The sequence below is a fragment of the Ylistrum balloti genome, unplaced genomic scaffold (genome assembly GCF_031769215.1).
Source record: "Ylistrum balloti isolate Yb309-2 unplaced genomic scaffold, AGI_CSIRO_Ybal_v1 Utg371072, whole genome shotgun sequence".
Classification (NCBI taxonomy): Eukaryota; Metazoa; Mollusca; class Bivalvia; order Pectinida; family Pectinidae; genus Ylistrum; species Ylistrum balloti.
In genome coordinates, this window is record NW_026782592.1 from 566,194 (window position 1) to 581,643 (window position 15,450).

The window sequence follows — 15,450 nt, forward strand, 5'->3', positions numbered from 1 at the left end:
TGTAGGGACGGACCATAGACATAGAGCAATTAGAATTACCCACCACCTGATGATAGTGGGTTTATTAAATATGCAGGAAGTTGTCTTCCAAGCCAAAATTAAACCCTTGAAAAATATGCTGAAGATGATGTTTCATTCATTCAAAATACCACAACATTCTCTAAATAAACCATAAAAGACATATTCCCTAAATAGACAATGCACATTCCCTTAGTAAGACATGGCACACAATCCCTAAATAATCCCAAGACCTACAAATACACATTGCCTATATAAGCCACGACACATAGGACACATTCCCTAAATTAGCCACAACATATATTCCCAAAATATGGCACTTACTCCCTAAATAAGGCAAGACACATATTCCCTAAATGAGATATGACACAAAATCCCTAAATAAGCCATGACACACAGACACACATTTTCTAAATAAGCCATAATGGTTATTATCAGTACAGCTAAAATGTCAATAGAGAATCTACACAGTGATATGTAAAGAAAGAAAGAAAGAAGAGATTTGTTGTTTTCATATTTTATTACTTTCATATAAAATCACACCATACTTTCACACATAGGACATCTACAATAAATCTCCTACATAATCTATATGTACTAACAAATGATAATCAAATACCAAATCATTCTCCAATATTCTCTAGCTAATGAAAGTAATGTATCTTGATCTGATTACACGGAAAATCACCATACATGAAAGTCCCTGACCTGTGATATCAATAATTACATTCGCTCTTGAATACCTGGCCTGGGGACACAATATCATTTATAAATCACAGTACCTCCCTAGTCTCCGGTCTCAGCAGACATACTCCAACAATGTTAGTTGTTCAACTAGGCAAAAATCATGATAGATGCAGTGCAACATCTGCCAATGCAATTGGGAGGACTTTGTCCTCTTCTACGGGAGTTATTTGTATTTCAACACAAAATGAAATACTGTATACAAAGTTAAAATGGTGCTATCAAGTTTTTGAATACAACTTTCTGGCAAATTAGCATGTTAACGAATATGTGTATCTGCAATGACAATTGTATAAATAAAATACTCAAATCAGTAAACGAAAAATTAATTTACTGTGACAGTTCATAATGTCTCAAAACAAACTCTTTGAGAACACACTTGATGTATATACCCATCATCTTTCCAGAAAAGGATTTTAGATATGTGTACTAAAACAATAATGCATTTACAAACTTTACATCTATCCCAATGCCAGGATTTATCGGTATGTAATATATCTGTCTTGTTTTTAACTTCATGCTGGCTCCTAATTACTGATCACAAAATTTCCTTAAATTTTGAAGGCCAGAGGCTACAGCAGACATCACATAATCTTTTAAACATATATATATAGTAAATTCTTCCACAAAACATTGCTCACAAACAACTACTGTTGAAAACAGGGTCAGTAGACAAGTTGACTTTCATCAGCCTGAGTAACCCACTACTTCCCTGGTTTCAATCATACTCACACGATTTTTACTGAAAAATTTATGACACAGTGAGAAATGATATAAATCTTGAAAAATGAATGACCATCTCATACCTGAAGAATAATTACTAAAACATACAGCTTGCGCAATTCTGTGATGGTTTTGAACCTATTTACTCCAGTAAAAGATACTGTAGGAATTTTTTCAACTCCAATAAAGTTATCACTTTAAAATTTAAAGCTGTACCTGATTTCATTTCAATAACTGGTCCATCTTCTCAGCAAAGTCTAAATACATGATAAATGCTGTGTAAATAATGAATGAATTGTCCCTTGACATCCACCATGTTTACCATCACACAGAGGAAATCTTGAACATATGATGAGTAATAAAATGGAAGGATTTGCTTCAGAGCATGCAAAAATGCTTCAAAAACTTTCAAAGACAAATTTTGTTACTTAAATTTCAAACAATTTTGTTCACCAAGAAAAAAGAATGGCAAGGTTGAATTTTGATATTTGTTTCAGTATAAAAGTCTGCTAACAAATATTCCCGATGTAGAACAAGAAATCAAAATTGTTCCTGACAAAGTGATGTCGATGGTTTCTTGTCATCAAAATGTACCATAATCAGTCTCTTAAGTCTAATTACAGCGACAGTCACTAATCACCAATTCCTTATAGGTGAGATAAAGACGATAACCGAGGCCATTTAGCTCCCTAACAAATCACATTTGGTTCCCACCAATACGTTCTGTCTGGCAGTAAGAAGTCCCATAAACTCTTTTGGTGTATGGTTTTAGAATCCCATTCCTCCCATACCTCCCATGCCTCCCATACCACCCATACCACCAGCACCACCCATGGGTGCTGGAGGATCAGGTTTGGGAATTTCTGTTACAACACACTCCGCTGTACTCAGAAGGGAGGCAACTCCAGCAGCATCCACTAAAGCTGTCCGCACAACCTGTAAACAAATTCAACACTTAAAAATAATTTTCTGTGTCATTGTCCAATGACAACCTTAAAGAAACATTTGATTCGACCTTTTCAGTAATTATTTTCATTGCTAAATCATATTTGCCATTCTTATTTTTCTATTCATTCCTTTTTTGTTTTCGTTTTGTTTGTAATGTTCATATTCTGAAGACCAATGTATACATTAGTCAAAGACTAGCATATCTATTTGATTCATAGCAACAGCTGCAAGATACATTCACATACCTTTGTTGGATCGATGATTCCTTTCTCAATCAGGTTCACAAATTCTCCATTCATGGCATCGTATCCGAAGTCACCCTCACCATTAGCAATTTTCTCCACGATACCATAGGGATCAACTCCTGTATTCTTTACAATTGTTACAGCTGGCAATCTTAATGCTTTCTTTATTATCTCAATACCTAAAATATCAATAAACAGTCATTATCACTTCTGAAGAAATTCAAACAAAATCCTGAAATTGTCTTTTGTTCCAATTCTTTCTTAAAGACAAAATTCTTCTCAACTTTTTATCTGTGGTTAAATACTTTAACAAATTTTGATGAAGGACACAACCAACATCTCACAAAAAGTAGACACATCAAAAAAGATTATCCACATTTAAATTTAAACAAAATATTCCCGTACCAGCTCGCTGATCTTCATTATCTCCCTTGACAGATTCTAAGGCGATAAGAGAACGGATGAGAGCAGTGCCACCTCCAGGTACTATACCCTCCTCCACAGCTGCTTTGGTAGCATTCAGAGCATCATTTACACGATCCTTCTTTTCATTAACTTCTACCTCACTGGTCCCACCGATCTAAAATAGAAAAGGATCATCTGTCATGTTCAAACCATAGTTATTATCATGTATCTATTCCCTTCTTTAGAAATTGCTACGAAGACAATACTATTAAGAACTTAAAAGATTTTCCAAGGAAATGCCTTCGAATAAGCCTTAACTATCTTTCAAAGAAGCTTCCAGACAAATGTACTCTGTGTTTTGTGGCATTTGTAATGCTTAAATGCCTCAACATATTCTAGTTAAAATCATTTGTCAACACTTGACATTTTCAAACCGCATTCATATTAAAACTTACTTTAAGCACTGCTACTCCATTTGACAATTTAGCTACTCTTTCACTAAGTTTTTCTTTTTCGTATTCTGAGGTGCTGAGTTCAATTTCATCTCTGATCTGGTCTGCCCTTCTCTCAACATCTTCTTTGGAACCTTTACCCTAGATTGAAAATCATCAATTTTGAGCAACTCAAAAATAAACAATTTTTAGCATTATTTATTTATTTAATTGTAAAATCGGTAACAGTTAATTATTGTATTCACATATCCTCCATAACAACATCCTTTATGAAAATAAATTTTTAGAAATGGATTCTCAAAACTTATCTTTGAACATTTATCTAATACCATAACAATAGATTCGATATAGAGATAGATTATTGCAACATGAACAGTATCCACACAATAGGTTAGCTAAACTTACCCTCATCATGAGCGTGTCATCCTTAGTAATAGTCACTTCCCCAATTTGACCAAAGTCCTGCATTTGGATATCTTCAAGTTTGAACATATCGCCATCATCACCAAATATCTATCAAAAAATATGTATGTAGAGATAAACTTGAGGACAACTATGCCTTAAATTAACTTAGAACATCCACAGTAAGAATCAATTGATTGCTCAGACAGCCAAGGAAAGTGTAATCATTGACTTTCAGAATAGAAAGTGAAACCATATCCTTTAATCATCACCGCAACCAATTTGAGCTTATTCAACTGAAATCAATGACAGATTTTACTTTGGAGGTATGGGTCAGTGATTACATGATTACATGTCATCATTCTGTTTGAGAAATGAGCTGCAACCACTGAAATTTCATTAATTTTACTATGTTGGGAATTTGTGCTGCAGTTTCCATCAATATATGATACTGGTTATGTTAGATCATACACTGGTTGTTAACTCAGGAATTTAGTTCTGGCCAGCGTAGAACAATGAACTTACATTAAAGTAATAGAACATTGCAAGCTGTGTTGATATACTTACAGCTCCCCCAGTAGCAATGGCCATGTCTTTCAGAGTATTCTTTCTGTTGTCACCGAATCCTGGAGCTTTGACAGCACACACTTGTAGACCAACCTTTAATCTGTAATGTAACAGTCAATGTTGGTTAATGAGTCACATATTCAAATACACTAAAGTTTGTTTTTTTCGATTGTTCAATTTTTTCATGGTTTTGCAGTTAAAAGAACAAAATACATGCATTTTTTAAAGAAGTGATGAAACAGACTCCAGTCTTCTCTAATATTTTTTCTCAACTCAAGCTTTCTTCTTTTCTCAAAATATGTGTCAAACAAAACCCCTTGTAAAATATGTGTATTGATCTTTGCAGTAGTGTGGTTATCATCACCATCTCTATTTCTATTCAGAGGTAACAAGCAGCAAAGTATAAAAACAAGTCATAAGATAGAACTGAGAAACTGGAAAAACCAAAACTGTTAGACCATACTTTTTTATGGAACAATGGATGCTCAAAAAATGCTAGCTCAACATAACACTTTAATCTATTTGGCATGTAAGTCTACCGGAGGACCAGACTTGAAGTATCAAGTCCAGAATATCCTGTGACAATTTCTATATGCACCATTTAATCCCAAGATGTCACAGAAAGACAAACTGGGGAATGAGTAAGATGCAAAGTTTATCAAAGATCTCTTAGATTACTAAATTACTGTATACTGGCTCAATGGAACCCTTTTGATATTATTCAATTCATTTCTTAATCATGAAAACTGTCATTTATTTTACCAGCCCAATGGTATGAAACGAAAAGCCCCAATTCAAAACAACTCCACAATACTAACAATCTTGGTAAAATGATACCGATACTAAATCAAACAAGACATACATTTGAATTCTGATTGACGGAACAGTAGAACAAGAATCGATACAACCGAGACTTGATGTTTCTTGATTTCTGATCCAGTAATCAATCTAAAGGCGAGCCCCGAGCCCTGTACTCATAGAGTTTTGATAGAACGTGTAGAATTTCTGGGAAATACTAAAATTTTTCATTGTGGGACCCATCCATTTAAGCAAAAATGTTCGAAAACACTCATAAAAATAAACTGCTAATTCATCACAACTGATCTGTAAAGACCTGAAGCATCATCCCACCTGTTGAGAACAAGGGTACTTAGGGCCTCTCCATCAATGTCTTCTGCAATTATAAGAAGGGGTTTTCGGGCCTGGTTGGCTAGCTCTAGGGCTGGAATGATTCCTTGTAAGGAAGATATTTTTTTCTCACTGAACAACACTAAGCAGTCCTGGTATTCGCACTTAGCACCTGTCAAAACAAGGTTTTAACGTTAATATTCTGGGACAATAACAAAGTCATGGTGTTTAGTTCAATGTGCTATGCAAGTACACTTCAAATTCAAATTATAATCCTTCAAAAAATTCTACTGACATATGTTATAAGAACAGATAAGATGGCATAGTTGTCACATGCTCGAATGCCCATGGCGACACTTTGCGTACACAATGGGAAAGTGAACAAGTGTTTCTATAGCACCAGTGTACAATGTGGGGTGTCAGATACATCACCCCACAGTAGATCAAGTGCACTTGTGTAGTAAAATATTCTAATGATTTAATAACATAGTTTATACATTCTATATGTATTGTTATGATTGGTGTAAATATAAATCTAGGTACAAAAAAAATGAAATTTTTATTTGAATGTCAGATTAAGTAAACAAGGGAATATTGTGTTTCCTTAACAGTTTCAAACATAGCAACAAGTGTTTACTTCATCTTCTTTAATACATAATGCAATTAATAATTCAAGGGGAGATAACATTTTCATTTAAGGTGTAAGGATACTAATTTTACAGATGTTTAATGTCAGTATTGAAAGTTAATATAGATGTTGTTAATTAATACCGATTATCTTTAAAAACATGTCCTACTTTAACAAAACCTTTTTGTGAAGCAGGCACCCATCACTTTAAAGAAGGAATATACAGAAAAGAATTTCCTTTGCCACAAGTGTCTGGATGTTTATAAAGCAGCAGTGTACAATCAGAGTGTCAAAAACACCATCCCTGAGTAGACCTAGTACATGTAACGAGTGAAAATATACAAATTCCCTTTGATAAAATTTGTACAGAGATGATATTGTACAATTCCTCACCTTTGGTGGAATTGATGAAGTAAGGCGAAATGTATCCTCTATCAAATTTCATTCCCTCAATGGTCTCCAGCTCATCATGCATGGTTTTACCATCCTTAAATACAATCACATCATTTAGGATACCAAAAATGTGTGTATGGTGAAACTTCCCATCTGATTTTGCACTTTTGGAAAAAAAATTGTTATTACAATTAAATGTGTTTGGGTATGTATTGACAAGCAACATTTCTTTGCAAGGGTGAAAAAAACCTTTTTGTGATGGTTTCCCCTGTTAATATCCAAATAACCTTAAAATTACTGTTAGAAACTTTGGAACATATATTTCTTATATCATAAAATGCTAGTAACTCAACAGCATGAACACTCACATGTCTGAAAATAATGTATATTGTATTTGAAGCTGGTGAACCTAAAAGAGTCCATTAAAGCAAAACACAAGGGATGGAGTTGGTGTCTGTCTCCGAGTTTACTTTTGAGGTAATTTTGATTGCCTATTGAAACCTACCTTCACAGTTATGACTCCGTCTCTTCCCACTTTCTTCATGGCATTTGATATCAGGTTTCCAACAGTACTGTCACCATTGGCAGAAATTGTGGCTACCTGTCAAAAAGATACCAGAATTTCATTATTTTCGTAGGAAAAAGCAAACAAGAATATCAAATTTAATAATTTGGCTGCGTCATTACGTTTGCCATCAATCTGATCAAGCATTATGCTCTTAATGTTACTTTAGGAATATGTAATGCTAAATAACATCACAACTTAACATAAAAAAAGAGTTGGTCTCAGTGTGAGGTAAAGGCAGTAGAATCAAATTTGTGCTTACCTGTGCAATCTCCTCTGGTGTTGTGACAGGCTTGGACATGGATTTCAGCTGTGTGACAATAGCTTCAACAGCAGCCATGACACCTACCAGATAAACACCAAGTTAACAATAAACCATCAAAGATAGAACTTTAATTAAAAACTGTGTATGAATATTTTCTCCCAAACAAAATAAAAATATATTTACCAGTAAATCTCCCTTTAAAACTGTTGCTCACTGGTGTCTCAAAAAATCACACAATGTAGAACATTTGATATTCATTCATCATATATATTTTTTCACAATGTTATTATCTGTTTCAATCTTCAGATAATATAAGATTATTTTGTAAGTTGAAGAAAATGTTTTGCTTTATTGAAAGTATTTCGACAGACACATTACTATTGTGAAACAATAGGAAAAACACATTCCTGTCGGTTGCCCCAACCAGGAATTGAATGTAGTCTCCAGCTTGATAATTGACCGACTCTTCTAACATAGCATGCTTCCTCAGCTGAGTCACTGAGACAATACTTAACACTATTTACAATCTACACCGACTCACTCATTTATCATGTTACTAAACAATTGAAGAATCCAAAGAAGGTAAACATGAATTTATACACAATTACCATTGTCTTGTATTCATCTGTTTTCTTTCATTGGGACTTATTAATTCTATATCTACTATATACATAATTTTATACATGTAAAGGCAATCAGACATTAGTTAGGTAGATGAAATCCAAAGATAACAACCTCTTCTAATTTCAACAGGGTTAGCTCCCTTGCTGATCTTGTCAAAGCCCTCCTTTGCAATGGCCCTGGCGAGTACGGAGGCAGTGGTTGTCCCATCACCAGCCTCCTCATTAGTGTTGTTGGCTACGTCCTGCACCAGTTTAGCACCAATGTTCTGATATTTGTCATTCAAGTCAATTGCTTTGGCTACTGTTACGCCATCCTTTGTTATCTTTGGACTTCCCCAACTTTGTTCGATTATGACGTTTCTTCCCTTGAAAAAAATAAGAACAGAATCGGTTTAAAATCACAAGAAATGCCACGGGGAAAAGTCATTTGACTTATCAGGTTCACCTTTTTTGAAAATATGTTTGACCCCATGAATTCGGTCATTCATCATGACTTTTACAAAGAGGCACCAGTCCCAGTACTATTTTAGGACACTTCATAATGACCAATCATTTATACCTTGATCTCTCAAGCCAAATAACTGACCTAATGCCATGGAAAACAAAAGCCAGTTCATTACAATTTCAACTTCAAAATAACACTGTAATAATCATTGATGAAAGGATATGTAAGTTAATATCTTTAAACTTCAAAAAAAATGGTTAATCTTGAATATATAAATAGAAAAGAAAAATGGGGAAGGGAGTAGTTTTGGTTAATATCAAATATGTGATAAAAGGGGAATTTTTGTCCTATTTTAAGCAAAGCAGAAAATTCAGTCTTTTGGTCAGAATTTCAAACAGAAATTGGATCAAAATATATAACATACATGCAGATTGTATGAATAAAATATGACCACAATGAGGTTAGATTGATACCATATTTCTTTTTCATAATGGCATGATTTTAAACCTACTAATTACTATACTAATTAGCTCCATTTGCTGATACTGACCAACAACTAACATGTAATCCAATCATTTGAATGAAAACTAGTAGGCTGAAAAACAGTAAATTGCCAAATTCACTCCCAATTTTGATTTTTACCTTTGGACCCATGGTAACAGCAACAGCATCAACAAGAGTGTCTACACCTTGCAGCATGAGAGCTCGGGCATCAGCTCCAAATTTGAGATCTTTAGCATACGACCTTGTCAGGGAAGGGATCACCTGACGGGCCAAAACAGGCCGCAACATGCTTGGTAGACGGTACATTGCTGGAATCTAATGACAAAAACAGAAAGTGGATGTGTAATTAAAACTAAGGATTTCCAAAGTGCATACATGTATGAATATCATATTCAGTTTAAGCTATATTTTTAATAGTACTCATACTATCCTATCATTGATCCATTTTCAGGTGAACACAAGAATATTACATATATTTCCCACATATAAATCACTGTATTCATTTGAAAACAGACCAATATTTGTTTTTATTGTACAACAATAATCATTCTGAATTGTCAAAAACTGCTACCCTGGGTACATGATTGTGATATTCACGTGCGAGAAATCTGACAGTACTTTGGTATATGATATAGAAATCCATTTATTTCACATCGAAAAAGCAGTGTCTAATTTCTCTTACAACTAATTACGGTTCTTTAGAAGTGAAAACCATGTCAGCAATTTGTTGTTGCGTTTTTTTATGTTGACAAAAAACATTCTTCAATTATGTCTAATTATGGCCGACTGATTGCATACATTCATACCGACAAAAAAAAACCAAAAATGAAAGAAAGTTAGTTTAAATATCTGTACTTGCTGAAATTTTAACACAGGTTTATCCATGGTTTTATAATATGTATTTTTAATCAAGTTGCAAAACAAAGCAATTGATAAAACAGCATACTTTTCTTTGATAAAACAGTATACTTTTCTTTGACTACTAGAAATTTAATCAGTTAAGAGGTCTGTTGCAAGCATGATATGATGAAATTTGTGAAACCGGTTTCATCACCAACTGACATTGAAATAATTAATTCTCCCCACCGTATGACATTGAAGTTTGGTTATATAATTATGGGGTGCATTATACAATGCACCATATATAATAATTATGCAACATTATATGTTGCCATAGTAGAGCCCATAATCAACCTGCATATAAAATATGACGCATTAAAACACCGAATGGCATTAATTCTCAGTGACATCAAGCACGTGGGCAGACACCACGTGGAAACCTAGCTGCTTCATGGCCCTGTCTTATTTCTGATTGCATGCATAATATTATGTTGTTCTGCATGCAAAGCAGACGTCAAGCAGATAATCAAAATTGTGAAAAAGACGTTCGCTGTTTCCTAAGATATCAAAATGACAACTTCGGCTTAAAATCTATCTTACCAGTTTGTAAGGTACCGGCGTATCTTCTCTGACGGTTCCGTATTGTGATCTGATTTTCGTTCGGTCGTCCTCGAATGTCTTTCGGAACAAAGGTCGACTGCAGCCCCAAAACAGTGCATGTAGAAGTATTTTTATAATGAAGGCACCACAGAAACGAATATAAACAATGCGTGGTGTTGCTTCGAAAATGTTATATATCTACATTGAAATAAAGATAGCATGGTAGAGTTAATAGAGAGTTGTCGTCAGAGTTTTCAAACAATCGTTTTTAGTATTCATTTCAGGGCCTAATTTATTTCCTGCTGGCACTTTCTTTGTACGCATGCGCATTTACCTGTTTATGCCATGTGCTAAATTTCTAGAGGCTTCTACACAGTGAACGGTAAACGTCGTCGTGAGCGTGAAGATCACCTTTAATATGGTATGATTTATTTTACTGAAGGATGTTAGATAGCATCAACGTCTTTCAGCATTTTCCAAGTTAAATGCGGGTGCAACATTTCTTGTTGCATTGAACTGCTTACTGTCCCTGCCGGTTCAATGTCACACGTGGGAGGGTATACACTATATGGGGAGCGGTCATTATTCAATGTGTTATTTTGCGTAATATCATTTAAGCGTGCTTGAAAGTAGATATGTATGATTGCAAAAATTGTAACAATAGCACTGATATGTTATAGCTAAGATTTTGCGTTATTGGAATTTATAGTCGTATTTGTTAATGTGTGTACTGTAGTAGAAGTAGTAATGCTAAGATGGCAAGTAGATGGAATATACTTGTGCTTTTATTTATTCAAATGCCTCTAGATCTGCTAGGATTCGAACTGTGAACCTCTGGCATGCTAGTCATTCACTCAACCGATCACCTTAAGATATGTTCTCTGTAGCCAAGAGGAATATTGCGTCTAGCATTTACTAGGGTTACCGCAATGTACGGTTTAGCTAAGGAGAACTTCCCTTTAGTTCGATCGAGAGTCTTAAGTTTAGTATAAGCCAGATGTCGGTATTTGAATGATTACCACTGTGTCACAAGGACTCCGGAATGATATCTGGTATTACTTTCACAAGCTTCACTGTAACCCCTTCAAACTTGTGGACAAATAATTTCATGTATTTAACCTTGAAAAAAAATATACTGCTCAGCTAGAGAGAACTTCTCTTTAGCTGGATCAGTTGAACATAAGACTAATAATCTAGATGTTGCGGAATAGCAGAATCATTCATATAAATAAAGTCTTCCGTTACATAAGTAATGTGTAGGACACTTTCTTATTTACAGGCATCAGCAGTCAAGAAATTTTTGCCCATGTTCGACCGGGTCTTGGTTGAAAAATTTGCTGCAGAGTTGAAAACAAAAGGGGGAATCATGATCCCTGATAAATCAGCAGGAAAAGTGTTGGAGGCCACCGTGGTGGCAGTGGGGCCTGGCAATAGGGACAAGGTAAGTTAATGTATAAAATGTCATACTAGTGCCAAAGGGGCCTGGCAACTGGGATCAGGTAGGTGAGAGTGTTTTCAGACAATAAGACCACACTCACATCAGGGGCATGGTAAATGAAGGTTGTAAAACCACTGGTGGCAGTAGACATTCTGGAAACCATTGTGGTAGCAGAAAACGTGGTAACAGGTCATAGGAACCACCATGATGACAGAAGTCATAAATCAAGGTTTAAGGAGTCACTGACTATTGTGGTAGTTCGGTCAAGACAAAGTGGGAATTGGACTGTCTGCCACAGTGTTGGTAGTATGACTTGGTAACAGGGACAAGCTAGTGTAAAAAGGCGTCTGGAGGTCTGGCTGGCAAAAAGTTAAAAGTGGTAAAAGGGTCTGGTACTAGGGATATTTTGACACGATCAGAAAAAAATGAGAATAGAAGTTGCTATGGATGAAGCAGGGTATTTGTGGTTGGTTCCACTAGCTCCATCAATTAGTCCTAATGTGGAATGAAGACATAAGAGGCCACTGGGTATCATTTTATTTTCTTTCATAAGCACACCACAAGTCTGAACTAAAATACAGTTTTAAGAAACATTTGTTGAAATGTTGATTAGTTATTACTTCTCATCTTTAAGTTAAAGTTTTGATGCTAGTTCCTAAAATTGGGAAACCAATCGCATTGATAGGTTTATCATATTGGGTCAGTACCATGTTTTCAGTATATTTCTGTCCGTCCTGGGTACACGAGGCTGACTTGCTGATCCAGGAACGTTGGATGAAAAAACTGATAACAGTGATTCAATTTGTACATCTTGATTTCTTATACACAGGATGGAAAGGTCATCCCCACTAGTGTGAAGTCTGGTGATAGAGTTTTGTTGCCAGAATATGGTGGTACCAAGGTTGTGCTGGAAGACAAGGTAGGCGTTCTTAGTTACAAAACCTTAAAACATAAATGCATTTTTTCATAGTTTTCCGTTAGTTCTGAAAAACTGTTTAAGAAAAAAAATGGGGAAAAAATTTTGTTATGGTATTTGAATTGTAAAAATGATGGTCACCTTGGTGATCTTGGAGATCTACGGGAAGACTAGATGTCCGACCCATCCTCTCTATAGAAAATGGTATCATTCTTCTTGACTAAGAAATGTGTTCTTAACCCTAGCTTGATATAATTTTTTGTTAATTGCTGTTTCAGGATTACTTTTTATTCAGAGACAGCGATATATTAGGAAAATTTGAGTGACATGGAAAAAGGAAGTTCAGAAATCAATGATGAACAATTTTGACCAGGCATTTATGTGATGAAAATAAGTGTGTTGATCCACTGGACTACATTATGGCAGGAGAGAAGGAGGAATACAAATAAACAAGCATCTGCTGCTCTGTGTTCCCTTGTAGCCCCAAAGTCTACATTGTCGGTCCCGCTAACAATGTGTTTAGTAATGCGGAGCATTAACTCAGATACATGTTAAAACATTGTGAATTGTAAGTGGTGTGAATGTGTGTGTAGATTATATTAGATTATTCAAGAGTGAAACGTAGCATATTTGTAAACATTCAGACTAGTGTTTTTAGAAGATACATCATGTGTTTCTATGAACCAGAACATCAAATTTGGATGTAAATATCCAAAGTCAGTGTGTAAACTAGAATTAAGTAGTGTGAAGTTAATTGGCGTTGTTGAATAAAGGTTCCAAGAAGAAAAAAATTGGTGACTGTTTTCAGATGTTTTTGGTAATTTTGAAGAATTTTCTTAAATTATGTGTAAAATGTGAAACACTACTGATCATTATACAATCATACTTTATCATCTGATCACCAATCATTTTTATTGATCAAAAATAAATGATTAACTAATATACAATTTGTGATATTTTGTTTGTTTTCAGCTCACCTGCCTGAAGGGCAAGTGGGCTCATGCCATACTGTGGTGCCTGTTAGGTGGGCATTTACATTTTCTTTAAAAATCTTAAAAAAAAACTTCCTGTGACATGCTGAGGTGATGGACTACCATTGTTAAAATAAATGGACCAAATTCAAGGTCACAAGATTCAAAGGTGTTTAAATCTGAATGATACCTTCTCTATGACTAAGAGGCCAGAATATAAATCTTTGGCCTTTAGCATGGATGGATTAAGACCATCCAATTTGGTTTAAATGAATGACTAACTATTTTCAAAGCTACAGAGGTCAAATGTGTTGGTAATGATTTTTCAATGACCAAGGATGCTGATATTTGGCCTTAAGTTTACAGGGATGAACGGTAGAAAAAGAAGCCCGAAGTACTGATATTGGACTTACTGCATGTAGAGATTAAGGGCTACTTCAAATGATTTCTCATGATCTTGAGCCTGAGCATGCTGAAATGTAGTACTGCAAAGTCTGTTCTAATCATGACCCAATTCCAAGGTCAAAGGATTGAATATGTTTCGATTTTCAAGCAATTTCTCCATGACCAATTGGCCCAAGGTACTGATATTTGGCTTGTACCCTGCTGGGATAGATGTCTGTGACCCACTTTCAAAGTCACTGGGGTCAAATTTGTTGAGATCTGCCAACAACTTTCAATAATCGATAGGCCCAAGGTACTGACATTCGGCCTGAGCATGCTGGGATGAAGGCTATCACTTTTTTTTCAAATATTAATGCCATAATTGCAGTACTTCTGGCAGAAATGGACTCAACAACCTGTCAAAAAGTTTTATTTGTAAGCTGCCGAACAGGTGATTTTTGTCCCATTGAGCCTGTTGTTTTAAATTTATAATTTTTAAGAACTTGTCAAAACAGGTCACAAAGATCTTTTTTTCAAGTCTGCAAATTTGACTTTAAAGCTGATGATGTCATCCATTTAAATAAGTGATTTATTGACTATGTTCTTCATTTACACCCACCAGAATCGGAAATGAATAACTTGACAAACTCTTCTACATCAGTTACCTGAAGTATTTTCATGCAACAGAATTACAGAGACAGCATTCCACTTAGCCATTTGATGAACTTTATGATCATTATCAGATGATTGGCAATTCAGATCGCCAGAAGTTTGTGGTCAGTCGTCTGTCTGTGAAAGAGTTTCAGGTCATCTGACCTTAAGGGTCGAGATAACCTATAGCCGGTGTGTTTGGTTTGTCGTCGAGCATCGTGTGTAAACTTTCTTTGAAACCCTTCTCCACTCTCATACCTGGATGAATTTTTACCAAATTTGGTTTGCTACATCATAGGGTGAGGATTATCATTTCTTAAATTCATAGTTTTGATTTCACATCTAGGGGTCAAGGGATGGGGCCACACAGGGGGAGGTGCTGAAATTAGATTTAAAACCCAGCTCCTCTTTCCTGCCTGCCTGGATTTCAACAAGCTTAGGCCTTATTCTTCTGTTAGGGTAGGCAATTATTTCATAAATTCAAAAATTTGATTTGACCCCTGAGGACTTGTGGGTGAGCCCCCAAAAACGGGAAAATTAGTCAATATTTTGCTTCAAAATACTCCTTTTTAATGTTTGAATTGATTCAACCAAA

General features: G+C 35.2%; 2 protein-coding genes and 1 non-coding gene across 4 annotated transcripts; 1 reads left to right on the forward strand and 2 right to left on the reverse strand.

The window, feature by feature from the left end:
• Window positions 1-519: 519 nt before the first annotated feature.
• On the reverse strand, window positions 520-10,558 carry LOC132560522 (heat shock protein 60A-like). The gene is made up of 13 exons (XM_060225189.1): window positions 10,496-10,558; window positions 9,194-9,370; window positions 8,219-8,471; window positions 7,481-7,563; window positions 7,159-7,254; window positions 6,654-6,747; window positions 5,636-5,804; window positions 4,505-4,604; window positions 3,941-4,048; window positions 3,539-3,676; window positions 3,084-3,258; window positions 2,679-2,857; window positions 520-2,421 (listed from the first exon to the last, which is right to left on the reverse strand). The coding sequence occupies exons 2-13, from the start codon at window positions 9,359-9,361 to the stop codon at window positions 2,254-2,256; spliced, it is 1,731 nt and encodes a 576-aa protein (XP_060081172.1). The 5' UTR covers window positions 9,362-9,370; window positions 10,496-10,558; the 3' UTR covers window positions 520-2,253.
• LOC132560524 (small nucleolar RNA SNORD53/SNORD92) lies at window positions 4,135-4,214 on the reverse strand. Its single transcript, XR_009554657.1, has one exon. It is a non-coding gene; the product is annotated as a small nucleolar RNA SNORD53/SNORD92 (small nucleolar RNA).
• Window positions 10,559-10,841: 283 nt separating the features above from the next.
• Window positions 10,842-13,796, forward strand: LOC132560508 (10 kDa heat shock protein, mitochondrial-like). 2 transcript variants are annotated; one of them, XM_060225173.1, is made up of 4 exons: window positions 10,842-10,916; window positions 11,775-11,936; window positions 12,763-12,852; window positions 13,128-13,796. In XM_060225173.1, the coding sequence occupies exons 1-4, from the start codon at window positions 10,914-10,916 to the stop codon at window positions 13,173-13,175; spliced, it is 303 nt and encodes a 100-aa protein (XP_060081156.1). In that variant the 5' UTR covers window positions 10,842-10,913; the 3' UTR covers window positions 13,176-13,796. The 2 variants fall into 2 exon arrangements, with proteins under 2 accessions (XP_060081156.1, XP_060081158.1); XM_060225175.1 differs by lacking the exon at window positions 10,842-10,916 and adding an exon at window positions 11,407-11,547.
• Window positions 13,797-15,450: the final 1,654 nt, after the last annotated feature.

Coding starts and splice junctions, on each gene's coding strand:
- LOC132560508 (XM_060225173.1), top strand. Junction 11,937..12,762: donor GGCCTGGCAATAGGGACAAG/GTAAGTTAATGT, acceptor TCTTATACACAG/GATGGAAAGGTCATCCCCAC. Junction 12,853..13,127: donor AGGTTGTGCTGGAAGACAAG/GTAGGCGTTCTT, acceptor TTGCTGTTTCAG/GATTACTTTTTATTCAGAGA.
- LOC132560522 (XM_060225189.1), bottom strand. CDS start 9,361: ATGTACCGTCTACCAAGCATGTTGCGGCCTGTTTTGGCCCGTCAGGTG. Junction 2,858..3,083: donor TAATGAAGATCAGCGAGCTG/GTACGGGAATAT, acceptor TTGATATTTTAG/GTATTGAGATAATAAAGAAA. Junction 2,422..2,678: donor GAATCATCGATCCAACAAAG/GTATGTGAATGT, acceptor ATTTGTTTACAG/GTTGTGCGGACAGCTTTAGT.